Source organism: Colletotrichum fioriniae, assembly GCF_027942845.1.
Source record: "Colletotrichum fioriniae strain IMI 355084 chromosome Unknown scaffold_12, whole genome shotgun sequence".
Classification (NCBI taxonomy): domain Eukaryota; kingdom Fungi; phylum Ascomycota; class Sordariomycetes; order Glomerellales; family Glomerellaceae; genus Colletotrichum; species Colletotrichum fioriniae.
In genome coordinates, this window is record NW_027076848.1 from 1,591,853 (window position 1) to 1,618,916 (window position 27,064).

Sequence of the window (27,064 nt, forward strand, 5' to 3'; positions counted from 1 at the left end):
TCTCAAGAAAGTGCAAGCAGCCATCTCTGCGTGAAGATACATCAAATTCAGACCGTCATTAACCTGATAACCCGCTCATGAATCCGCTCGGTGGTGGCAATCTCGTACAAAACAACCCTAAGCCAGCCTACAGTAAAGGAGCCTTGCTGTCCACCCGCGTCTTGACTCTGACGTGGAAGTCCACCGGTCTCAAGTTAAACCAACCGTCCTGCTTCAACTCATACGAAGGGTCCGCCATAGTGAAATCAATTTCCTTGATCAACTTGGCCACCACAACCATGTTCCACAACCACGCATAGTGTTTACCGATGCACTCCCGCTTGCCATTACCATAAGATCTTCTTACACTCAAAGGCAGCTGCTCATACTTATCGCCCATCATGCGCTCAGGCTTGAAAGCTAACGGGTCTTCAAACACCGAGGGGTCCCGGTTTACACCTGCAAGAACGATGATCATGGGCTGGTTGTAGGCGATCTGATACTGGCCTCCTGCGAGAAACACGGGGCTCTTATCGCCGTCCTTGGGGATGGGTTCAATGTTGAAGCCTGGGGCGGCGAAAGAAAGCCGTAGAGACTCGCGGACAATGCCCTCGATGTACTTGAGCTGCGAGAGGTGCGCAAAGGTCAACTCACCGTCGCCGACAACACGATTGAGCTCGTCGCGCGCGGTAGTGATGACATTAGGGTTCTTCAGCATGAAGTAGATGGCAGTGCTGACCATGCCTGGCGCCGTGCTGCTGCCGATAGGCATGGAGACTATTTCGTCAATGACCTGGGTGTGAGTCAAAGCCTTCTCCGACTCGGAGTCCACTGTGCTGAGAAGAGCCGCTAGGAGATCCTTTCTGTCCGAAGGGTTGCTCTTTCGGTATTGGACCAGATCTTCGGCGTATGCCCGCATCACTTGCTTTCCCTTCTTGAACTTGCTTCCGTAGAAGAGCCAGTTGAAGAGACCAGGTCGATTAGGTCGCTGCATTGCCTCGGATGTCGAGTCCTCCATTCCTCGGAGCATTGGGTGTTCTGGTCCAGTGAGACAGTTGAGCTTTTTGCCAAAGAGCGCCAACGTCGTAGCCTCGAGGTTCAATCTGTTGAGCTCGCCAATGGCAGATACCTCAGCGTTGACGCCGAGGCCCTTCCACTTCTCGAGAAGCTCGTTTGTCGTGTTGAGCATATCCGTAAAGCGCTCCGCCACGGACGCTGCTGTCAATTTGGGGGCGATGATGCGGTGGGCGATGCCCCAGTTCTCCTCGTGGTCGTAGGCTGTGAAGAGAGCATCGTGGACTGCGTATCGGATCTCGACAATGGGGCCGCCGACATACTTGCGGAATCGTTTCTCATCACAAAGTTCCTCCACGAGTGCGGCACCAGCGACGAAGACGATCGTTTTGTTGAGGACTTTGATTTGGAAGATCTCGCCGTATGTCTCGGACAGCTTCTTGAGAGAAGCCCAGGTGTTCTTGGTGTCGATATTCTTGATGTTGCCTAAGATTGGCACACCTGGTGGTCGTGGAATTGGGGTCGCCATCGTATGTGATGTGGGTAAAGTAATCTGGATGGAAGACTAAGATGGAATTTGGAGAAAGCGGTAGCTACCGGGGACGACAAACCGGTCAAAAGAAAAAAAGCTGCCCGATCTCGAGCCTTAAAACGAAATGCCCAGCATCTCCCAAGTTCTCAGGTCTGAGATGTGGAATCCTCTTTGTTACCCCTTCGCGTCACTGGCCCAGAGCTATCTCTCGCCTGTCTCACCGGGTCACGGCATCTCCCAGGCGCGACGGCCCGTATGACTGGTGTTGGTGTCACGGTGTTTGGCTGTTTTCGTCCAGTTCGGAAAATCATGTCTCACAAGGTCAGACACTATGCTGAACGAGTGTTGATTGCGCCTCGCCGTTACACCTCTGCGGGGAGTCTACCTTGTGTCATACTCGTCATTACATGAGCATCGCCAAACTTTAGTTTTGACGGTGGATCTAGACAGAGAATCGTCGTGTAAGTAAGCAGGTAGTCGGAACTCTTCTGCTGGTCGCGTGGGTGCGGTCCTGGTAGATGTTGTTGTGAACCCGCCCAGCAAAAACTGGGCACGCATCGCTGTCTCTGATCTCTTGAACTTTAAACTATGTGAAATACCACCAGATGGGGAAGCAATTCCGGAGATCTGCAAAATGATTCTCCCTAGCTGATAATCGAGTAAGACATGTATCAGTTGGCCAGACATCAAGCTTATCATCATTGGTTCAATGATGCTTTGCATGTGCACCGCGTTGTCTGTGTATCATCATAATCTATTCAACCTAACAAAACACTTCCTACTTCCGATGATGCCTGTCTGCCGTTTATAATATGTGTAGAGGATCATACTTACTAAATAAGATATGGAGATAAACCCATCATATTGCTGCTCATCTTTCTGGTAGTATTAATGAGGCAACTTCGGTTGAGCCTAGCAACATGACCGCGTTTAGGGATAGAGGACATTCGCGCAGGTACTGTGACATCTGATAAGACACGTTCGTTTCCATGAACGTCAGTCAAGTCGTTGCTTGCTCACAATGCAAAAGACAACTGCTCCACATGATACCCACATACATTTGGTCCTGTTGTTACCTTAGATAGACACTTACTCGGATTTTGAAGATGGGCGAAGATCATCAGTGTCAAAGCTTGACTGAAAAATGGGCGATATGACACAGATCTACGCTCATTCGCAACGGCTAAAAATGAAGATGCGACCAGTGTGGATTGAACACACGACCTTCAGATTGATTGAATGAAGTTTCCAATGGGCCTTGTTGACCCATACTTCAGTCTGACGCTCTCCCAACTGAGCTATGTTCGCCGCTCATCTTGGAAACCACCAATTGTTCACGAGCTCCATGTTGCCATCGACGGCTGTCCGGAAATACGCAACTGCATTATCTATATCATTGTGACGTCGGACTCAATACGTATTCCCATCTGGATTTGAGCGCAATATTCTCTTCGCTCATGTCTTCAATGGTGGCTTCGGCCCAGGTTCTTGGGTGCAAACGCACACCTGAAAGTCATGGTAATCGAGTCCGGAGCAAAGCGCCCTAGGGATTAAATAGAGCCAAACGGGCTATAAAGTGCAGTGGCAAGTTATTAAAAGTTGAAAGGAGTTTCAATAGAAGGATAAGATCGATCTTGGAGAACCTATTCACACTATGTCAAGGCATGTTCCTTGGTTCCCAACTTCCGAACACAGAGTCCAGCCTCAAATCTTGCTGATCAAGTCCGAACCATGAATCCATCGCACCCAATTTACTGGTAGCTCTGGGATCTTCATCGTGTCCTGAGCACATAGAAAGCAGTCCACAAGTTCAGCAAACTCCTCTGGATATTGCCAGTGTGGAGCATGGCCAGCATCTGGAAACTCGTAAACACTGACAGCAGTGTTGTACATTTGTCTTGCCATAGCTTGGCATGTTTGCCTTTCAAAGACATAGTCGTGAGATCCTGGTTTCCCCATGGGTAATCAGTACTCCTCCAGGCTTTAAACTTTATGTAATGTAAGTCAAGATCCATGTACTCACCTCTGATTATCAAAACCGGAATTCTAAGTTCGTTGAATCGCCCGAAAGAGCCTTCCGATGAGTGTTTTGGATTCATAAACTTGGCAAAGGCCTGGATTTGACGTCGGGTGCCATCAGTATCAATCAAATCGGACCAATCATCTCTGGCCTCAAGCATTCTCCGGAATGTCGCTCTTCCCGCTGCCTGACTGGTCTCTGAAGAGTGAAAGCAAAATTCCAGCAGCGCAGCTTCCTGGGATTCGCGATCATTTGCCATGCGGATACCCTGAAAGGGTCCAGACGGCGGGAGCACGACTCCCGGTCCAATACTTGGTAGGGATCCAACCAGGATCAGACGGCGGACCAAAGTTGGGTAATTCAAAGCCAGCATCTGGGCTGCGCATCCGCCCATAGAAAAGGCCAAGACATCGACTTGATCGAATCCGAGTTGTGTGATGAGTTCTGCGCAGTAATCCGCCCAGCCTGCGTATGATGTAGGTACTTGTCCCTCGGATCTGCCAATACCAGCGTTATCAAAGAGAATCACCGACCGCTTCTCAGCTATCTTGTTCACAGAAACCGGATCTATCTGGCTCATTGTAGCCCTGCATATGTGAGACCATACTTCTAACCTAGATGCTGGCTGATGTGGACTGACCTAAATGATACGAGATGGATCAAAGGAATCCCATGTTTCGGTCCCAACCAACGATACGTCATATTCAAGCCCTTGACCAAGATGGACTGATTAGGAGCGTTCTCGTATTGTGCCATATTGAAGCCGATAGAAACTGATGCTACGACCTTCAGAAGAAACAGCACAAATTCTTTCAGCTAGACTCAACTCACTGGCCAGATTCTTGCCTGGCTTTATAACCTCACTTCCTTGGTCGAACTTATGCATGCTCATGGGCCCCGCAACCCCAAAGGTTGATCCCAATGGCAGGCACCACATCGCATGGAAAAAGATCACTCAACAGAAGGTTTAAGGAAATATTTACCGGCACCAGAAGAGAACATATCCTGCATTCCAAGAAAACAGACGGCTTGCCGCTACTCGAACCTTATTCCTCGGTCCGTTCTTCAGCACTTCCAAAAGTTAGCTGCACATGGCTGCCATAGTCGTAGTTGATGGACGTACGACTACTACAGTCAACAGGTGACTTTGCAGATGTGCGATAGCCAGGGGGAGATCAATGGGGAGCCAGTCAACTTTACTCACCAACTGTAGCCAATGACAAGACAAGACAGTAACATCCGTACACTCGAGGGACTAGCACAACTAGCGACGCAATCATCGCATGGCAAAGAATGGAAATGACGTTCCTGTAGCAATCTACTCAGTGACGCCTGTCCCAACCCTACGGAAGAAGTCTCCAGCACGTTCACCGGCCGAAAGCCGCGACGGTCCATAACTATCTGCATTCATACTTTCACCGGCGCCGAAGCCAATTCGGAGCCAACGGACAATCTGGACTCTCAACGTGGTATTTCTTTACGAACGTTCAGGACAGATTCTCGCTCCGAACACCTAGAAGCGAGTCATTGAATACCCTAATGCAGCAAAGTCATAATTTGCAAAACCATGTGGACTTCTTCGATGAATGATGGGATGGGGGCTACTGCTAAGGCGCAAGCTAGGCCCTGGATGCCACGACCTAGTTACCGAACTTGCCGTAGAGGCTTAGCTCAACCGCTAACGTCCACTGATTGACACGTTAAGCCTATCTATTCAGAGAAGCCTAGTAACTCATTTATCCAAGAACGGAGATTTCACAGTCGCGGGTGTTTCCCAGCTCGTCAGCAGGTGTTTTCACGCCAAAGAGGCGGGAATAAGCCTGCCGTTTGCGGTCATGGAACATGGAAGAACACCCCCTTCTAAGACATTGGAGGGTCGGAAGTTCGGAGCTCAAGGAATCATGAACTACGAGAACCCGAGCAACATGAAATTGGTTGATTATTCTATCGAGTGTGACTGGATAGGGAACTGAGATTTAAAAGGGGCCGCCAAGAAGCCAACCACACTAGCCCCCAATGATCTTCGACAGGCATTTCGGGGTTGTATCCAGATCATCGTCATGTTGCCGGAACATCCCATAGGAACATTGCATCGTGGCATTCGACCTCTTCCTCTTGCTTATCTTTGACGTCGTACATGGGAATCTGCCGTTGCGTTTCGCCTCCCTTATATCCTGTATCACACTGTAGAGAAGTAAGCAATATCAATAGAACTGGGCCGAGCACGCGGTGTTAACTCAAGCAGAAGCTACACGGGAGTTACTCGAAACTGATTTTCTATCCAACTTTACTGCCCACTTGATTGCGACGCATCTATCAACAGATCTTCTGCCCATTTTGTTTTGAGTCATTCGCATATTCAGTTTAGCAACCACCAAACTAAGAAAGGCAAGATCTGTTGTTGAAACTCTTAATCGCCTGCAACAGAGTTTGTTAGTCCCCAAGCGTCTGCACGAGGAAGGTTTTGTGAAATCTAGCGATAATCCAGCGATATGTCTCGAGGGAAAAGCAATATGCCCGAGTTCGGTCGTACGGAGGTGGCGATAACGATGTACAATTGCTTCGTGACTCGTTGCAGCTCGGATAGCGTAGCCACTTTCACAAGATCTTGTGACTGACAACTCAAGGGAAGGCAGAATTACTTACAAATGTAGAGTTGGTCAAAAAGTACTCCTTCCATAAAGGAGGCGCCGTTGCTACCAATTGGGGCGCTTCTCAATGCAGAGGACATCGGATAGAATGGAACTTGCTCCTTCTATATCATTTCTAGATCAAAGTCTTTCAACATGAAGCTAGATTACCCTGACATTCAGGACCTTCGAAAAGCGGTACCCCCGAGCTGTTTTCTTCCCTGTCCTCAAACCTCTGTCTACTACATCTTCAGAGACGTCCTGTTGTCAGCAGTACTTGTTTACTTGGCTTTCAACTACATCAGAGAAGATCAACTTGCGCCAACCCTGTACTTCACAGCCTGGGCAGCGTACTCATTCCTTCAAGGACTTGTCTGTACTGGAATCTGGGTATTAGCTCATGAGTGCGGTCATGGGTCACTCTTTGCTTCGAAAAAGCTGAATGACGCCATCGGATTTGTACTTCATTCCTTCCTGATGGTACCGTACTTTTCCTGGAAGTATACTCACCGGCGCCACCATCGGTTTACCGGGCACGCAACTCGGGATGTCGCCTTCGTGCCAGCCATGAAAGCGATCGACTCTGACAGAGACATGTTCTCTCCTTCGGCGTTCATGGAAGATTCCGATGTTCCAATCGTTCAAGTAATCTCGTTGCTAGGACAGCAGCTGTTCGGTTGGCCTCTACATGCTTTCTTCAATCTGTCTGCCGGTAAGGACAGTCTCCTGCGAGACATTTCCGGAACCGAGCGTTGGCTAAGAGTCAGCCTCTTTGATCCTTGGAGTTCTGTGTTTAGGGACAACGAATCATGGAGCGTCTTGGCCTCGGACTGCGGTCTTGTTCTCATGGGCTGCTTTTGGGCTGGTGTGGCAGTGAACTTGGTTCAAAAACCATGATCCAGCTATACTTTCTACCTTATCTATGGGTTAACAATTGGTTGGGTGAGAGAAATGCCCCAAATTATCTAGCAGGTGGAAGCTTTCGGCGCAACTTCAGCTAACATCGAAGCAGTTGCCATCACCTATCTCCAACACAACCATCCCCAAGTCCCTCACTATACAGATGAGGGGTGGACCTTTACTAAAGGGGCTCTATCAACAATCGACAGAGACTTCGGCTTTGTCGGGAGGCACTTCTTTCATCTAATCATTGACAGACATGTGGTTCATCACCTATTTCCGTAAGTTGCTCCTCAGAGACTGACTTCATTGAGAACGGTTCAATCGAAGTGTATATGCTAACCTCATCGAGTTATAGAAGAATACCATTCTACAAGACTGATGCAGCCACAACTGCTATCAAGCCACTATTGGGGGACTTATACCATTACGAAGGCAGGAGTTTTCTGGGCCAGCTCTGGAATCAGTCTTGCACACTGAAATATATGGAAAATGACCCTGATCGTCCTGGCTGCACCCGTTGGACGTTGTAAGTGGAGGAGTTGGCGTTGACATTTAGTGGAATTCGCATTTGATGGAGGCAGGCATATCAGTCGTGATGGGAGAAGTAGCATTGAGCATTGAACAATTGCACGTAACCTTCCCAGAACGCCTGATACCCGCGCAGAAAACTATTTGCATGTTGTCTAAGACCTATTACTCCCGACGCCTTCCAAATTCCGACTTCGATCAGACCGGTTTTCATATTACTTGGGGAGGTTTGAAGTTGAGCTCGCGTGAGATGGTTTGTGCTTGGGCTGCCACATCTCAGAATCTCCGATCTTGTCGACTGTGATACCAGCTCGTCCGGCAGGGTTCAAGCCAGCCTCCAATTGTATTTTATAGGAAACGTTCCGTAGCCTCTCGGCTTCAGCCGGAGTGAGTTTCAACTGCATGCAGATTCCATCAGTGACTGTTGCGGATCTGTGTCTACCGAAGTGGACTTGAACTTACGTATATCTCGATACCAATAGCATGCAAAACAAGTGCTAGCCATAGTGCCATGCCGAATGGCATGCCCGCTGCTGCACCGGCTTCAGCAGCAGATGTTGGGCTAACGATGTTCGCGTGGACAATTGTTTGTTGACCAGGATTCTCTCCAGAGAAATAGGCTGCACAAGCGGGATAGAGTTCGAGAGTTCGGTTTGTGTTGTCAACCATGAAGGCCACTTGATCGCAAGGACGCGCGGTATAGTATGTTCCAATGCTACTGATTACAGCCGCGGCCGAGAACTGGATAAGACGAAGAGTAATAATGGAGCCAGCCTAGTTACGATTTCAAGTTAGGTTCCAGTCTTTCGTTGAGACGTAGACATATGTTGGGGCAAGCTTACGTAGAACCAAGCTCGTAGCATCCAAGCCCGGTGCTGCTCGATCTGAAGTCGCTTGATGTTGACGTATGCCAGCGTGAGCGCAGTGACGAACGCAATCGCCATAACACCAACACCAACTTGGGTGTCCAGCGTGCCCCCAAAGGCATTTCTCGCAATCATCAAGGCGCCAGCAATTCCAACAAGTCCGAGAAGAATGACCACATAACCGTTAATGCGATGGAAGAGAAGGACTTTGTGACGAAGTACTGGCACAAATTGGAAACATGCCAAAAAGCCGGCGGGTAAGATTCCAGCCAGGTGGATGATGAGGCCGGCCTTCTCATGGCCCTTTTGGTAATTGAAACATTCTCCTGGCGCCGCTCCACTGCAGAAGGTGTCGAAGTTGAGGTACTGGAATCGTGCGAGAGTAAACCCCATGAGTGCACCGAAGAAGATGAAGAAAAGGACGAAGTTATAGCCTTTGGAAAACCCTAGAGGGTTGTAAACCTTTCGAGTTGCGGCGACGAAGCCATTAGCTGGCGGGCGAGTTGGCTGAACCATGGCGATTTCAACGATGTGATGTCAGACTTTGATTCGGCTGGTCTCGTAGAGAAAATGTTGAAAATCGCACAATTTTCGGGTGGGGTTGAATTATGAATAGGTGTCTGGTATTTGAAAACTGTTATTGTGTGTGTTCTTATCTTCCCATTCTCTCTTACTCTCAGCAGAGGCTTTCATCTTTTATAACTTGTAATTTGCACATTCCGTTGTCCTCTCATCACGATCTCGTTCTGATCGAGACAACTGCTAACGCAGTCTTGGAGTCGACATGACCAGGATCGACACGCACTTCTCTGCAAGGTCTGAGAGGCGCATGGGCGATTTGGGAAAGAGAATGCGCGACTGCTCAGCACACGGGGGTTGCCATGGCTCGTCTTTTTCAAAGTTGAAGTTGAATTCACCCGCCAAAGCGCCATCTTGGCGTCGAATGTTGAGCCTAGCTCTGACCACCAGGCAGATCTCTCGATCTCGCGCAACATCTTACAGACTCACAATCCACAGCGCGCACAATGGTTCCCAAACGGGGTTAGCCTCGTTCCGCATTCACAGCCGTTTGAGTGGATTCATGTCAGCAAGCGGGCGTTGAACACGACTGGGATTAGCCCAATCCTTCGCCCCAAATGTTTAAGCAGCGACACATCCTTCCCCCGTGTCTTGGAAGAGAATGTCGTCGTCATTGAGACTGGAGGTGAATGCTGCTTTGATTATTCTGCGAATTTCGTCATTCGCCCAGCCTCTCGATACCTAATCCCTCAATTGCTCAGCCATCAGAAGTCTGACGCATCCCATATCCAAGATCTTGGCGTCTGTCCGCGCGCATCGTAGGGCGAAGACTACATACAAGCTTACCGGTTGCTCCCGCCGCGCTCTCGGTACTTTTCGATTGGACTGCTGAGCCCGAGAAGGACTTTGACATTCCTCCATTGTCATAAACGGGCCACATCCTGCGCCGTCACCTTGCCTGTTCGAGAAGCATCTCGCGCCGCGAACCCACATCACTATCCTCGACACCCTTGATACCTTCCTCGACATGGTCGGAGTTCCCGGTCGCTCCAAAGGTTGCAACACGTGTAGGAAGCGTAAGAAAGGCGTAAGTCTGCCAAGATGGGATGATCGATTCGTCCGTTATAATGACGACGCGTTCCACTGCTGACGGAACTGCTACCAGTGCGACCTACAGCGACCTTCATGCGGGCAGTGCGTAAAGGCAGGCTTAGAATGTGCAGGCTACGAAAGAAAGCGCATCTTTGTCAATGTGACCAAGCCGCCGACAGGCAAAGGCTTCAAGTTGACGGCTTTGGTGCCAGTCTCACTCACACTTGTTCAGACGCGCTCGTTATCCCAGTCTGCCTTTGAGGAGCGGATCCTCGAGCTCTTCTGGGATGGCTACATGCCTGATGCTCCGATATGCAGTCCAAGAAGTCCCATTATGAGGTATTCTAACGCAGACTGGGCGACGACCGTGCGGGATCTCTACCGCACCGACGCCGCCTTGCGTCTGAGCTTACTGGCACTCAGCTTAGGCACCATAGGTCGTCGTGACAAGCAGCAGTGGATGATAGACGATGGTCTCAAGTTCTATTGCAATGCCTTGACTGAAATGAACGTTGCCCTACGGCATCCCAAGCGATGGAAGTCAGATGCCTTGATGGTAACTTCAAGAATTCTGGGATTCTATGAGGTAAGCAGGTAGTTTCCGCCCGAGTAAGACATCGAAGCTCACTAACTCCCTTCTAAAAGTTGCTCTATGGCGCAGACGACCGAGAGCGACATGGCATCTCTCAAGCTGAAAGCTGGGAGGGGCACTCACTAGGCGAACTAGCCCTCATAATGCAACGAACCCCAGAGGCACATATCGACGGCCATGGCCACGACTTGTACGCATCTGGTCGACTTCATCTGGTCAGTTGACACCTACTCTACCACATGGATCAAGTCTTAGGCATTCAAGTCATACTGATAATATTTTGCAGGTCATATCTCACGTCAAGCGCAGACGAAGGTTTCCGCTAAGCCATCCAGCCTGGAAGACCGTTCCATGGCAGAATATTCCCAAGACCCCAAAGGATATCTTGATCGACGTATTTGTTGACATCCCTGGACTTTTAGAAGACTTGGATCAAATGAACAGCTGCAAGGACCCGGAGGAGAAAGAATTCAGACGGCAGGCTCTCATCGGAGAGTGTTGGCGAGTGGACGCAGAGCTCAACTGGTGGCTCGATAATCTATGCCCGAAGAAAGAACTCGAACAACTCGAGACTCGGGGCTCGATTAGTCCAACAGCTTGCGACGTCGCCGTTGCCTCTATTATTACGTTGCACTGGACGATTTGTATCCTCACCTACAGTACTCTTCGCCTTGCAATCGGCACAAAGCCATCGGAGCTACCCGAACGAACGGATCCCGGCCTCTATTGCACCAAGATAGCCAATATTGTCGACGTCTTCTTCCATCCATCTGCGGGAACCTTTGGTATACAATCAGCGCCGTTACCAATCGGCATGGCTCTGGTATACCTTAACTCGTACGAAGAAGGGTTCAACTCAGAGACCAAGTTCAAACTCCTAAGCTTTTTTGGACGGACCGCAAACAACGGCATCAGTATTGGCAAGTTTTTGATGAGCACCCAGAGAGATGGGCTCAAGCCGAAAACCAGTGTGGAAATTTCACCCGAAGGTATCAAGGCAAAAGCAAAAAGTTGGTTGGGCGTTATACCCCGAGAGGGCCCAGTCTGCCAGCCATTGCGATCAGCTTCAAGCCAAGCTCTGGCCTGTCGGTGAAGCTTTCTGTGCTTTCGAGGCAGACATAGTGATGTGAGAGAAAGATATCTCTCCCTCTGCGGGGCCCGCTATGACAGTCATACTTTTACGCAATCCTCGACTAGACGAAACGAGGGCTTCGTGACTCCACACTTGAACCAACCTGCTCCATAATGCGCAAAATTCTCTACGACACCCATCGAATTGGCACAACATCGCCAATAACCTCGTCAGCCCTGGTGGTCTAGCGGTATGATTCTTCCTTAGGGATATTGAGCAATCAGACACCATCTTGGAAGAGGCCCCAGGTTCGAATCCTGGCCAGGGCCCGCGATACCTTTTACCTTGTCAAGATCCTCACCCCGGTTTATCGGATGTATGCCCCAGCTTATTCACCTTTTTTTGCGTTGTTTCTATCAATATGGTTATTCCATTATGCGTACCCTGGCAGCTCTCTCTGAAGCGCAGCCAAGAGACTCTTGGTAGCTACATCGAGCTGCTCGAGGTCAGGCAGCTAGATATGATGGATGGAAGAGTTCGACAGAAACATGCAACAAACAACAGTATGATAGACGATGCCCATATGATTTTTAGCGTTTAAACACTTTATATATTGGGAGACTTGGTGAGAGTAGATCATTTGCTGGCTCTTAAACCATGACTTTGACACTAAGTCTTACCCATCTGGATGTTGGCCTTCGTCTGGCGGGCAATCAAATTCTTGATCTCACGTTAGGCCACGTGAAAGTGAAACCTTATTCTCTCATGAACTGCTACCACCCACTCAAGAGACCCGGCTACTCAATTGAGCCGGTTTCCGATTTTACCTTTCCCAAAGCTGACCAGCAAGCCACAAATCACCAACAACGCCTATGCCACATTGATCGGCTTGCATGATGTAGCGAAGCCGGGCAATTATGGAAGCTCCCGTGCAATATTTCTCCTATTGGCCACGAACAGGACTTGGAAGCATGACGAACACGACTTTAAGTTGTGCTAGGGGGGAGGCAATCCCCTAGGCGAGGCACAGCCGTTGGACTGGCCCGAATCTGGTTCCGGATCCGACGCTGTCCTGCAGGTGGACGAAGAGCTAGACTGCATTGAGCTGTCGTAACCCCACCATAGCTATTGTTGCCAAGATGATGGGCAAAGCTGGGCTAAACTGAACCTACTCAAATATGCAGTCACTCAACATCGTCAGGTTTCGCTTCTCTGTAGGCTCCTAGCGATTGGTTTGCTCGGGTTCGGGCAAAGGCTGTGCAGGTCTGGGCGGTACAGTTTGTGAAAATGACTTCTCAACACAACATTGTTTAGATTGAACTCTCGATTAGTTGGGTTTCCTTCGATTCACCGACATCGTCAGGACGTCATGACTTTCTATACGAGAGGCTAGATAGAGGCGATGTTGAAACTACTCGAATACAATTGCGGCGCAGACTCAAGTCAAGTCGTGATATAAGACAAGATGCTACGAACTTTCAGACTAGAATGAAAGAAAATCAACAGCCCCAACACATTAACTGACCATCATCGCATCATAAACTTCAGTCTTGAACCATCACGCTTCTCAGTATTCACTACTATCTCACGTTTGCGAATATCGTCACCATGCGTCTTTCCATCTTGCCCAACTTCCTCATGGCTGGCGTTTCAATGGCCCAGGGCGACATTGCTGCGCTCCTCGCCTCTCAGCCCGACCTCAGCACGCTACTTGAGCTCGTCAGTCTCGTACCCGGACTTGCAGACACTCTCGCCTCATCTTCCAACATCACCATCGTGGCTCCCACGAACCAAGCATTTGCCAATGTGCCCCGAGATATTCCTGAGGGCGAAGCTATCGAGTACCGCAACAACACCATTGCGATTGGGGCACTCCTTGCGAACCACGTCTTCAAAGGAGTCTATCCGTCGAACGTGATCACCGAGGTTCCAACCTTTGCCCAGACCTTGCTTGATGGTTCATACATCGACTACAGGCAGCCTTTCTCTAACTTCACTGGCGGTGCTTACAACGGGCTCGTGAAGAATGGAAAGGATGTGTGCATCTTGTCTGGAGAGCAGACCATTTCTACTGTCACTCAGGCTGTTCGTATTCATCTGATGTCGAACTTCATTTGAGCAGTATACTGATATAGAGCATAGGATATCAAACTTGGGGAGGGTATCACAATCCACAAAATCGACACAGTCCTCTCATTCGGCGCTCCCTTCCAGCTCTTCACCTTCCGTGCGGGCTACCTCGCCATGAACGCGGCGTTGGAAGCCGCGCACCTAAACTTCGCATTCGGTGAGACTGGGGCCGACGAGCAAGGTCTCAACATCTCTGACTACACCATCTTTGTGCCTACCGATGAGGCCTTCAAGTCAATTGGCTCTGTGCTCGAGACCGCCAGCCTTGAGACTCTCCAGGAGGTTCTTCGCTACCATATCATTCCCAACAATGTCATCTTCTCGCCGTCCCTGGGCAATGTCACAGTTCCATCTCTTCAAGGAAACAACCTCACTTTCACGGTTTTGCCCGATGGTTCAGCCTGGGTCAATAACGCAAGAATCTCGTTCCCCAACACGATTCTGTTCAACGGTGTCGCCCACGTTATTGACAGGTCAGTGAATTGCCATCAGCATAGCAAGTGAGCATGGAGCTAACTTCATCCTAGTGTTTTGAGCCCTGGAAACTTTGACAGATCTTCCCTGAAGCCTGCAGCACCAGCATCTGAGCGAATTGCCTTCTCCGGCGCATCCTCAGTTTCAAGCCTGCCTTTCACGAGTGTCTCATTCGCGACGGACATGATGGCCTTCACAGCTACACCCAGTTTGCTTCAGACAATTGCCGCCGTCGCTACCGCTACCGCTACTGGTGCTGCTAATGCCACCGCCACGCCTTCTGGCAAGCCGACTACGGTTCCAATTAGCGGCGGCAGCAACCTGTTCCCCGGCATTATTTTGGCCCTTTCTGTCGCTACCGGATTTGCTGCATTCCTCATCTAGGTCTTTCTGAATTTGATCTAACCAAACGGGCATGGAAAGGCTGGAAGACGGAGGAGGCTTTGTGAAGGAAGCAAACACATAGTTTCTAAATCAGCGCCCACCCGATGCTTCCAACGAAAACAGATATCCTGAGTATTCTACGCTTTCATAGATAATTGACCCTGTCACATACTTTTGAACATGTCCATTTGGTGTCTGTCACATTAAATGATTTGATGGGCTATCAACTTCCCATCATGGGTGGGCATGTGGCTGCGACACCAGCAGTTGAAATTCCAGCAACAAGTGAGTACAAAGCTGTTTCAAATACCCATTCATGGGATCAGACGTCGATTTAAGATACACAATAACCAAAAATATGGTTGACAATGGACTATGTCGCTATTCTGACAGACTTTAAGTCCTACATCCCCCGAAGTATTTTGATGTTTACTATTAGAAAAGATTGAGGAGTGATGCAATTTATGGCTGATTCCTTATAAGTCTCATAGGTCCTGGGTATCAGTCCATTACAGCAACATCCAAGATAGATGCATTAGGCAGACTAAGTCCAACCATTAGGTAGATCAGCCAAACAGTGTCTGATCTTTGTCTGAACCCAAGAGTCATATCAGCAAGTAGATGCTTGAAAGTTTTCTAACAGAAATATTCAACATTCACCTGTAGAGGTACGTTTAAAATAACAGATGGTGCCATGTATGCAGCACTCACCAAAACCTCGGTAAGCCTACAGTACATGGGCACATGCACGTCGATCAGATGGGGGCGGCTCTGTGCATGCTCCGTACACCCCCGTCCAGTCTCTCGCAGCAAGCTCGCAGAAAGCACCAGACTAGACGCGGGCAGCGGCAACGTGCCACGGGGTTTCACGATGGGCTGATAGTTTGATTATGGTGGTTCGGCAATCACAACATGCGATTTATCCTCCACCATGAGCCGTTGTGGTCCGTGATTCCTTGTGGGAGGAGACCTACGAAGGCCACAAACCCCGGCGCTAGCACCGCTGTATGAGGGCCATTTTTCCCGGCATCGTCGCGCCTAGGTGTGTCAGTCCGTTGGACAGAGGATGGCGAAAGGAAATCTGACTTGGTTTACAACTTATGAATGTAAGGCACTGATTTTATGAATTTCAATGTTTTTATTCTTTTGTATTTGAGTATCTTGGGTAGTTTTACTGAGCAGAGACACATGCCCTTGTGCACAGAGGCGAGAGAAAGAAAGTGGTAGCCTTTACTCCGGACATTCCGTCTCCGGAACCCGCCGTCTCTTGTACACACCAACGCCAACTGACAAACATATTGATACAATCAAAACATGGGTATGGGGGGTATTGGTCATTGAAAACAAGTTGAAAAGTCCAGACGCCAAAAAAGCCGACCCGTTCGTTGTCGCCACCTTTCCATGAAGGGAGTAGAGTCACACGGGGTGGCCGTGTAGGTCGTTTACTGATGTAGCGCCGAAAATTTTTCGTTGGAGCCTCAAGGCTGCGAGGTTGTGGAAAAAAGCTTGAGGTGTCTTGTGGATGAAAGCTCGGAATTCGTCGGCTTGGGTGGTAGTGTGGGGGGGCCATTTGCCAGCCTGGTTGATGTGGGCGCGTGTGGTGTAAGTTTTTCCCCTTTTCTCTTTGGGTCTCGGAGCCTCTCTCGGTGGAATGCAGTGACCGTCGTATTGGAAGACTTTTCAGTTCATCCTTTTGACGTTACTACATCTCGAGTGTTGTTCATTTAGAGGCAGGTTCGGCACTCGTGGTGGCCGCAGGATGGGCAGGAGTTGCTGATGACGATCATGCTTCCGCACTTGCAGCAGGAGGGAGCGACGGGCATGTTGGCGGCTTATTTAGTGGGATGTTGGTGTTGATGATGACAGTTTGTGAGCGTTGAGAGCTGATGTAGCTTATTTGAGTGTTGTCTTCTTGGTCGTTGAGAGAGGTGGTGGTGATGAGGGAAGATACGAAGGAAGCAGGAGAGAGAAGGAGGAGGAAAGGCTCGCACTTATAGACATTCACCTTGCCCACCTTCAACCCTCGAACCCTCACTCATTTGCGGCGGAAGTCTACCTTAACGCAGCCAACCCTCTTCGGAGCCTTGGACCCCTGGTCTGTCCGTAATGGTTGTGGTTCGGTAAGTAGGTGTAAGTGGTGGTGTGCACGGCTCAGCCGGGTGTACATAGTAGGCCGAGGAGGAGAGGCAAGGCAAAGTAAGGCAACATCGGACAACCCAAGACAGGGTAGGACAGACATTGAGCAGGCAAGCGTCAAAAAGAAGGAAAAAGGCAAAGTGCCATGCCAGGTTCATGGTTGGTTGGACCCTGAGATGGGTTGGCCGCCGCCCGCGCAGACAGACGGCCGGGGCCCAGCAAATCGGCATGCCGATCGAGTCGAATGCGGGGTTTAGTTCAAATGTTGACAGGGCCTTATTACAACTCGAGAACTCAGTAGAAGTGCGAGAAAGACATTCACACACCGAAAGGGTGAGAAGGATGCAGTGAGTACCTAGGTCGTCCCCCTGTGTCTTCCCAGCCGCCGCCCTAAGCTCAGTGCTGCGCTTGTGTCTCTCAACTCTCTCATCTCCTTCTCGCGGGCGAATGACGACCCGAAGAGACCGCACACACCCTAGCACGACGAGAGGGCCTGACGTAGGTGTTAGGAACGTGCGCCAGGGCGCCAAGGGGGGGGAATAGAATTTGGGCGAAGCCGCGAAGGGGGAGAATGCGACTTCGGCGGAATTCCTGCGATTCTCTTACCCTCAGCCATCGAGTAACACTTTTTGGACATCAACCACACGTTTGCCCTCATTCAGCTTATACTTTCTACTGCCAAGAACCATCTCCCTCAGCCCTTACCCTTTTACCCATCGGCAGGCTCCGGGGTTCGGCGGGTGAAACGCAGCGCTTGGAGATGCACAGATGAAATTGTCTGGTCCTAGGTTGTGGGATGGCACACACCTTGACGCGACCTTCTTTTACTAGCGAACTCTGTCGTCGTCTTTCCATTCAACCATCCCCTCTCTCGCTATAATCAGAAAGGGCAGCCATCACTGCCAGTGCTGCACATGTGAGGCGCGGCACGACGCCCGATGGAGTTCTAACCGGTAGCAAGAATTGATACTAGGGGCATTGAAAAAGACAACACAGCTAGTTATGGAAAGCTTCAGACAGCTGCCAGCTAGCAGGCCTAGCTCCGAATAATCCGACCTTTAGATGGAGGGTGGGAATGTGAGTATTCACTCCTTATTCTGTCGTCTGCATGCATGAGGCGCGGGAGATGAAAGTAGTGAGCAAAGTGTTCTACAGTTCGTCTCACAAGCTTTCTTGTAGCGCGTCTCCGGGTACACAATCCCCCCCACGTCGCTTGTGCTGCACGAAGACCCGCAGGCAGCTCGACGCGGCCAAGGGTACACTACCTGTAGTCCGGTCCCGGGTCAAGGGGGGGTAACGCACAGCTGGCAGTTGGTTGGACAGAGACATCGTGAGCTTCCCGTTCATTGGACGACGAGGATAATTATGCGAATGCTGGGGAAATGGAAATGGAGACCGAGCTAATGAAAGGCCCGCGATTACAATGTGGAGAGAAGACATGGACGTGATGGAGGGGGAGGGGGGACTTGAAAAGTTGGGGGATGCTATCCGAAAAGGAGGGGGGACATTATGATGCAGCCAACAGCCGCCGGGCTACTCGGGTTGAATGCCGGCGATGGGAATCAAGTGGATGATGTGAGAGGTTCTGACTCCTCGACCGGAGGCTTGAGCTTGTCAGTCACTCTGACGATCCAACTACCTGACCAGCCAGCTTCCATTCCGCCCGAGCTCGAGCTCCAGAGATGAACACGAATATCGTTGATCTTGGTATGCCAACGATGATGATCAACTCTCTTGCCCAACCGTCTTGAGGGCCTTGACGGCATGCCATGTCCCTCTGCTACCCCGCAAGATGAGCAAGATCGACTCAAGTGAGATCCGTCGAAGCGAAACGGTCAGACTTGACGCTTCGGGGGAGGGGGTGAAAGTGGAAAACCTGGGGCAAGAATGGCAGCCTCTGGGAGGCCAAGCAGTCGCATCACGTCCCGCGCCACTGAACCACGGACGGCAAGGTTCCTCGATGATCTGGGGTAGCTCTGCTTCAGCCTTCAGAAGCGGGCGGTGACTTTTGGCGAAGGTTCCAACAAGCAAACGCCACACTGCATGACACGGGAGAAGGGGGTGTGTAGCAATACAACAACGGAGCCTAACTCACAATCAATCCGGGGAAGAGTAAGACGGGCGAAAAACACCAAAAACGGTCTTCACCAGTGCGGCAAATGAGTCCACACAAATAAAGCTCCTCTCAATATGAAGATGACCAAAAATAAGGACAAAGAAAATGGGGCTTTTCAATGCGGCCTGCGTCGGCTCACACCGAAAAGAGAACGTGGAGATGAATCGACTGACAGACAGCCCACGATTCAAGCTCGACAAAACGCTGGTGAGGAGCCCATCCGGCGATGTCCGTCAAACGGGGCCTTTTCTCGGATCTTCTCCTCCGTTGTCAAACGTCCTAAACCCCGTTCAAGCATGAAAATGAGGCATTCTCGCGGTGCTTGAGACCCAACCCCGTCCAAAAATTGACGGGTGCCAAGCGAATCAAAGACACTCGGTCGTCATTGCGTTGTATTGCGCCGATATTTTCCTTCTCTCAACGGCGGTCTGTTTTCGTGCTTCTGTTCCTCCCCGCGATCGGATGATTTGGATATCCTGCACGCATGCCCAAGTTGGATATTCTTTTCATCTTCTCTCGTATGTTTGAGTTCATTCTGGGTCAAGGGACTTCTTGGCGCCAGGCGTGGAGTGTCGTAGCACAGCCCAATAACGATGCCAAAGCGCGTCCAGACGTGGTTGGGTGGGCAAGTGTCTCAACTGGATACTCCATTTTCTTCTCATCTTCTATGCCATCCTCACATGGTGTATCTTATATGACTACTATGTCTCTACGTCAGAAGAATCAAATTAAAGATTACACATACTTGAGGTTAACAAGCAGCGGCGGTCCTGCGTATGTGCCTTGAATAGGTATGCCCTTGAGCCAGCACTAACTTTGGGCCCCTCAAGTTGTTGGTGAACCATCGCCGAAAGTGACCAAGCGTCGCGCTGAACTCGGTCTACCGGCCCAGCTCTTGCCTTGCTTCCTCTCTACCTAGGCATATTCCCCCCTTTTCTCCAGAAACTTGTGCCCTCTTCCCCAAGTTTAGCTATGACGCAAATGTTTCTGCTAAAAGTTGAACGCACGTGAAACTCTAAAAACGGTGCGACAGGGACCCTTGTGGGGACAGATTTGCCCTCGCAGACTGCCAGAACAGCGGCCATCCCCGTCTTGGACTTGGGGGTTTCTCAATGCAACGCACCAGAGACGCTCTGCTGGATCCAGCTGCTGTGCGGCGCAGCCATTGTAAGTGGGAGGCAGTTGGAGCGAATCATTCTCTTTCAATGCAAGGCATAAGCCGTCGTTGCGTCGTCCATCCTAGCAAAAAGTGGACGAGAGACTGGGGGCCCCTCATGTGGCAACGGGACGCTGTGTCGCAGCGTTCGAAAATGCCAGATCTTCTGAGAGGGTCAGGATTCAATGCCGGGCGAGATCTCACCACCTTTTTCGATTTTTTGGCTTCTTGCGAAAATGGCCTTTCCAATGTCTGTGAGCCGGATTGAGTTGAGACGATGAGGGTGGGCTGAAGCCTGGAAAAGGCCCTGCGTTGGCCGTGTGCGTCTGACACGAGCGGCGTCTGAGTCACTCGCCTGTCAGCACCTCAGACTATGTCTACGGGCAACTGGAATAGGCTAGGCAGAATATTTCAGATCTAAGATGAATGGAATTGGAGATATGGCACAGGAAGAGGCAGAACTCAGGATGGAGCTAGAACTTTGGCTCATCCGGGGCATTAAATGCCCGTTGGAGAGGGACAGAGCGCGCTCTTTATATGTCTCTCGTATGTTGATCCACCTAATATCCTCCCGGTGGGGAGTCATGGGCGAGGCCTTTGAGTAGTTCACCGAGCTGGGTGAGGCGAAGCATGCCACACCGCCCCAACTGGCAAACTGGTAAAGTACTACGACAAACAGCGTACCTCAAAGACTGGGGATTCTCAAAATGCCTTGTGGAAGGCCTTGTGCCCCCGTCCGAGGGCCGGGCACCGAATGGCCGGTTCGGCCAGGCTTCGGACCTCTGACTCCCCACCTCAACTCGGAACAGCCTCTTTGTTTGAGCTAACTCTTACGTGAACACCGCCCCTCAACATCCAAAGTTCTTGACCAGACCGATACATTGCCCCCTTTTTACAGAAGCATTGATCCCACTTAGCCTTTAGGCAGAAGCAGCTAGTTTTCATCTGATATCTGCTGAAGAGATATTGAGGAGAGATGGCGAAAGCTGTCATTGGATACCAGGAGACTGTCGAGCGGGCCTCCTTAGTAGTGAGGCCGAATTCGAGTCTTACCGCGTGCTACTCCTCGAAGGATCTTGTCCAGTCATCCGGCAATGAGGCCAATTTTGTATTAAAGCAGGCAACCTCGATGTATATCTCACCTCGTACCTAGAATGTGCAACTCCAAAGACCTGCATCCAAGCTTGCATCTCAGCTCAATCTCGTGATTCTCACATTCGAACTTGAATTCCAACCAGCATCAATACTTATACGATTTCACAATGGTTGTCTCTTACGCTCAAGTTCTCATGAACTAAACAGCTTACTGTGTCTCTTAGGTCACCAAGTATTCTCTCCAAAGTCTCTCCCAGAGCACCGATAATATCATCATCAGAGATGAAGACATCAAGTCAGAATCTTCCTTCGAAGAGCTCAAATCCGAAGACACCAAGGCAGAATCGTCCAGGTGTGATACTCCAACAGCTACGGTGACGGAGTGCGATACCTCAGACGACGTCGCCGTCGCGTTGTCTCTCCACGCGTTCGCCGAGCGAGACGGCCTCATCGCGAAGATCACTCCCCCTAAACAGCCCGTGAAGCCAACGGTTCACGTACCCTGCGACATCGTCCTGGTTATCGACGTATCAGGCAGCATGGGTGCTAATGCCCCGATTCCGGCTAACCCTGGTGAGGTGGCAGAGAACTATGGCTTGTCGGTATTGGACTTGGTCAGACACGCCGCCCTTACCATCGTGGAGACTTTGGATGAAGGTGACAGGCTCGGTATCGTCACGTTTGCCTCCCAAGTCAAGGTGGTTCAGGGGTTGATTCCAATGAACAAGAAGAACAAGGGCCTTGCTAAGAAGAATATCAAGAAGATGGTACCCACGGATGCAACCAATCTGTGGAAAGGTTTGATGGAAGCTATCTCCCTGTTCGACAGAGAATCAGGCGAGAAGACGGGAAGGGTCCCGGCTATGATGGTACTGACGGACGGGCAGCCGAACTTGATGTGAGTTAAACACGTATCTCTACGTGTGTGCGTCAAAAGTCTTTGGGGCTAACTACCGCGAAGGTGCCCTGGCCAAGGATACGTGCCGAAGATGCGCGAGGAGGTAAAGCTCCTCAAAGATGAAAGGTTACCAGCCTCGATTCACACATTCGGCTTTGGATATAACTTGAGATCTGGCCTCCTGAAGTCGATCGCTGAGGAAGGAGGCGGAAACTACTCCTTTATTCCTGATTCTGGAATGATTGTGGGTTAAGTTGTCATTGCTCGTTGCTTTCAAAAACTAACTCAAGTGGTAATTAGGGAACCGTATTTGTCCATGCTGTCGCCAATCTACAAGCAACATACGCCATTAATGCCACGCTTCGTCTTACGTATTCTCCGCTGCTCACCATCGCCTCTTCGATGGGCGAGTCTGTAAACAAGCAAGAAGTAGAGATCCTTGAAGGTGATATGAAGAACGGCGTACCAGATCAGCACGAGCTCTCGATCTCACTTGGAAATCTGCAATACGGCCAGTCAAGGGACATCTACCTCCGAGTAGACGCACCCGCGGAACTCACCTCGGAGAATGCGGTTGTGAAGGCATCGATTGAATACTCTCGCATGGCAAACAACATTTATACACAAAGCACCTCACAATCGCTTCTGAACCCGACAACTCTTCCCGAATCCGAGCTCGTCTACCACGTCTCTCGCTCCAGGATCTGTTCCTTCCTCTCAACCATCATCCCCATGGGTGCCGACGGCGAGCACAAGGCCTTACCCCGTGTCTCTTCCGAGAAGATCCAGGACCTCAAAGCCCTTATCAAAGACATCCCAGCAAAGCGTTTCCCATCCGATCCGAACAACAAGTCCTTGATTGAAGATCTTGAGGGTGCTCAGCCAAAGGGTCAAGTCTCTCTAGCTTTGACGAACGGGGAATACTACAAGAAATGGGGCGTCCACTACATACCCTCATACTTGAATGCGCACACCCGCCAAATTTGTAATACTTTCAAAGACCCTGGCCCCCTTCGGTACGGAGTCGATAGCCCTCTCTTCATAGCATGCAGGAACAGGTTGGATCACGCGTTTGACAGCATTCCTCCACCCAAACCCTCCAACCAGCACACGGCTACCCACCGCGGAAGAGTACACATGAGCTCCTACAACAGCTCCTCCGGCGTATGCTTTATCTCCTCGACGCCTGTGCGCCTCGTCTCGGGCCGGACGGTTCCTATCAAGGCTCTTCGAAGAGGTGTAGCGGTGCAGACGCCTTCTGGTCCACGCCGGGTCGTCGCTGTTCTCAAGACACCCGTGAATAGGGAGATTATGTGTCGTGTTGGCGAGCTCGTCGTCACTCCGTGGCATCCTCTGTCTCTCGATGGTGGCAAGACCTGGACTTTCCCGGCCAATGTTGCGGATCGGCCTGTTAGGTACACCGGCTGTATCTACTCGGTTCTGCTTCAGCCAGACCGGGACTCGGAGGCTCATGCGATCAACGTCGCAGGTACCTGGGGAGTGACTCTCGGACATGGAATAGTTACAGGGCAGGACGCAAGGGCCCACCAATTCTTCGGCAACTATGGAAAGGTTGTAAGAAGCCTCAGAAGAATAAGGGTCAGTAAGAAAGGCGTTGCCGTGAGCGGTGGCGTAGACAGAGACTCGGTCACCGGGCTGGTATCTGGCTTTGCTCCTCACAGGAAGACGGGTATGGCCCTCAAGGGAGTTACAAACAACGATGTCTGTGTGGCCTGATGGGATCTTCTGACTAAGGTGCTGTATTATTGTCTTAGAACATGTTCGCAGAACTTAAAACCTGTGGAGTGAGTATAAACGAAGCACGACTGTGTGATTATTCAAGTACCTTAGTTAGCAAAATATGTGCGGATTGTGTCTATACCCCAATATAGTCTGATAACAGATCATGGGGATAAACACTAGCGCCTAGTCTATCTCATTGAGACGTGGATGACACTACCTAAACCCAGAATCACAATGTTGTCTAAGTAGCTACTCCGCTCCTCAAGCGTCAAGACACCTTTGATGTCTACGTAGGCCATTCAACGAGAACAGGCCAAATCTTTTATGTAGTACTCAGGTAAATGTAATCGTCCACTGGGTCTCTCCAGGATGATCGACCTCCTTGAGGACCTGGCTGAACATATTAACATACACTCAAGCATATTATGAGATGGATCCTCCCGCTACCACCCTCCAACTGATTCTTTCACGTCGTAGCCTTCATGATTGCTGCACTCAAGGCATCAACCTGATCTCCCGTAACCTTGGTAGCCGATGTCTTGAATCCCTCATTGAACGGGAATCGCTCTTGCTCAAAGATAATGTTCATGAATTGTGTCGGGGCCATAGGGGCCTTGAAGTCACCCGCCATGACGCCCAAGATGAAAGCAGACTCGGCAAAGGAAGTCTTAACTTGAGCCGGCGTAAGGTTAAACTGGGGGTTCTCCGCCATCGCAGCGCTAATCCTGATGCTTCGGGCCTTGGCCATCGTCTTGATGTCGATCGTCGGACCGGTGAACTGAGCCTTGACTTGGTTCCAGACCGTAGCGTCGAACTTGTTGGCGTTACCTGTGACGGCCTGGTCTGCTCTCGACAAGCTTCCGTCGTGCTCGATGACGTTGTGTTTAACCATATCCGCCAGGTTGACGGTGCTCGTGTTCCCTGTGGTCGAAGTCGTAAGAGCGGGTGTACTGAGTGACACCGTGACCTTCTCGTCGATATTGAGCGCTTTGCTGAAAGCAAACTTGAGCTGATCCATGGTAATATTCATGCCATCTCGTGGCAGGTAGCCGTGGTTGGCAAGAGCGTTAAGGACCGGACAAGGTGATCGACTGGCCTTGTCCGGGGCCATTTGAAATTTGAAGGCCGGGTCTTCCGCTCGGGGTAGAACAGAGGCCAGACTGCCCGTTACGGACAGCACCATGATCAACGTCGAGCTGTACATGTTGACTTTGACCGATAGTGGAGAGTGATTGTGTTTAAGCGTCAAGTATTAAATTGAACGAATGACCAGCAAAGCGTCGTAAGGAATGGTAAGTATCAAACAGCATACTAAACAAATCTATATGTCTGTTGTCGTCGGGCCAGCGGAGGTGGTCTGTTATCTAGGTAATCTCAAAAGTCTAGATCGCCTCAAACTCTCCCCCAAGGCTCATATAACGCCCCATTAAAGGCCGACGGCAGGCTGGTATGAATCGTGCTACACCGGACACCCAGTCGACCGAGGGTTTAATCTGTTGTCTACTACACCAAATTGACTTTCCTCGAAATGAAACGGAATAAACACAGCTCATACAGAATCCAAAGAAAGTTCAGCTCAGGCCCATCTCAAGCTTCACGAGAGGGATGAACCACAAACACTACCAATGGGCTGCAACAACGACCAATAAACATCGTCTTCAAAACGATGACCGTTTTACAAGCGCCAATAGATCGAATCATCGAATCATTTCACAGAGCTGCCGAGCACATATAGGATCCATTTGTCCGGCCTCCCCCGTCTGGGCAAGTAGATCATAGCTCCCACCGCAGTCGGGGCTTGCCGGAACCCGCGCGCCGCCTTTTACAGGTCTGGCGGAGCACTCCACGTACGGAATGGTCCGTAGGAAAGACAGGATAAGTTACATCAATCAGCCGTATAGTCTGCCCAAAGTTACCGAACTAGCTTCGGGGAGAGCCTGCTGTAAACATTCCATTTGGAGCATTCCGCCATGGCATTACCCTGGTGCTTGTTCTGAGTCGAAACTCGCATTCTGGCACGCAAAGCCTAGCCCAAGGAAACCTATAGACCTCCCGATAGTGGATTTCCGGTTACACTGCCCTATTTTTGGTGCCAAGTGCAATCCAAAAGAAAATCATTGCATCTCTGGCGGAACCGTGGCATTGGTCACTGCTCAAACCCGCCGGTCGAGCCCCAGAGAGTGACAAGGTGACACGTTGTCGGATCATCATTTCAAACGAATAGGAAAGGGTAGCGTTCTGTGCCCTCGTCACGAGATAAGGTCACCTTCTTACTATTCCGAGCTGCTTCGACTGGAGTTTTCGCACAGACTACCACATGGCACAACTACTCATCGGATGGTTAAGGTTCCAGAGAGGCCACACGTGAGGTATCCTTGATTGATTGCATCCCAAGATGAGCTTCTGCGGCTAATCCTCTGAAAATCCCACTGCTCGGTTGCCAATAAAAGTGTTTGAAGCATTCCAAGCTAATTGCTCTCCACCTCAACTACTGAGTTTGGCAGAGTCATGATGAGGTTTGGATGAGATTCTGTCGAGAGATCGCACCATTGTGCTAAATGTAGCTCCTTGCTTACCCTACTTGGAGTTCCCCATGTCGTTGCGTTTGTGTCCAGCGAGAGCTTGGAGCGTATTCCTCGTAACTCCTTCAGACACCGTCTGACTCGCCTTGTATCTTTAAAGCCCTCGAGACGATCACATACTAAATCTGCATAGGATTTTGAAATGGTAAATCTCAGACAGCCTTTTGACGCCAGGCAACGCGCATCACATTGCTCTTTCAAACGAAATGAAACCTGCCATTGCTTTCCTGGAATCAGCATAATAACGACATTATTACTGTTACTGGATGACTCCTTGCCGAGGGAAATTCGTTCGTGGCAATGTTCCGAAAGTCTAATGCCAATTGACTAGACCTAACTCTACAGGCTGTATGATATTTATGAGCGGACTCTGGGCGGAAACAATACCCATAATAGCTGAGTGGTTGTTCGAGGCCTGATCTTGCATCGTGTTGACGGAGATTTGGGCTTTACTCTCGCACTAATAAGAATTACGACTGGTCTCAATCGCATTCAATGAGAATGCTGCAGCAACAATACTCTCTTTGATTTCATGGGGCTGTATCAAAGCAAAAGGTAGCCGGGTGCCTTGCATTCCTTGGTCTCACAAAGACATGTTTGTCA

The 27,064-nt window shown here is 50.2% G+C and overlaps 5 protein-coding genes and 2 non-coding genes across 7 annotated transcripts; 3 read left to right on the top strand and 4 right to left on the bottom strand.

Moving 5' to 3' along the window:
• Window positions 1-127: 127 nt before the first annotated feature.
• On the bottom strand, window positions 128-1,522 carry N0V96_009659 (uncharacterized protein; the record flags this gene model as incomplete). Its single annotated transcript, XM_053190331.1, has 1 exon — window positions 128-1,522. One exon carries the CDS (start codon window positions 1,520-1,522, stop codon window positions 128-130), a length of 1,395 nt encoding a protein of 464 aa, XP_053052261.1.
• A 1,199-nt stretch (window positions 1,523-2,721) lies between these two features.
• N0V96_009660 lies at window positions 2,722-2,833 on the bottom strand. The gene has a single exon. It is a non-coding gene; the product is annotated as a tRNA-Phe (tRNA).
• A 5,564-nt stretch (window positions 2,834-8,397) lies between these two features.
• Window positions 8,398-8,988, bottom strand: N0V96_009661 (uncharacterized protein; the record flags this gene model as incomplete). Its single annotated transcript, XM_053190332.2, has 1 exon — window positions 8,398-8,988. One exon carries the CDS (start codon window positions 8,986-8,988, stop codon window positions 8,398-8,400), a length of 591 nt encoding a protein of 196 aa, XP_053052262.2.
• A 2,992-nt stretch (window positions 8,989-11,980) lies between these two features.
• On the top strand, window positions 11,981-12,076 carry N0V96_009662. Its single transcript has one exon. It is a non-coding gene; the product is annotated as a tRNA-Pro (tRNA).
• A 1,279-nt stretch (window positions 12,077-13,355) lies between these two features.
• On the top strand, window positions 13,356-14,735 carry N0V96_009663 (uncharacterized protein; the record flags this gene model as incomplete). Its single annotated transcript, XM_065758708.1, has 3 exons — window positions 13,356-13,832; window positions 13,890-14,350; window positions 14,414-14,735. 3 exons carry the CDS (start codon window positions 13,356-13,358, stop codon window positions 14,733-14,735), a joined length of 1,260 nt encoding a protein of 419 aa, XP_065612773.1.
• Window positions 14,736-21,405: 6,670 nt separating this feature from the next.
• Window positions 21,406-23,873, top strand: N0V96_009664 (uncharacterized protein; the record flags this gene model as incomplete). The annotated part of the gene is made up of 4 exons (XM_065758709.1): window positions 21,406-21,408; window positions 21,463-22,136; window positions 22,308-22,380; window positions 22,437-23,873. 4 exons carry the CDS (start codon window positions 21,406-21,408, stop codon window positions 23,871-23,873), a joined length of 2,187 nt encoding a protein of 728 aa, XP_065612774.1.
• A 472-nt stretch (window positions 23,874-24,345) lies between these two features.
• N0V96_009665 (uncharacterized protein) lies at window positions 24,346-25,083 on the bottom strand (the record flags this gene model as incomplete). Its single annotated transcript, XM_053190335.1, has 1 exon — window positions 24,346-25,083. The coding sequence occupies one exon, from the start codon at window positions 25,081-25,083 to the stop codon at window positions 24,346-24,348; it is 738 nt and encodes a 245-aa protein (XP_053052265.1).
• Between the last annotated feature and the right edge of the window lie 1,981 nt (window positions 25,084-27,064).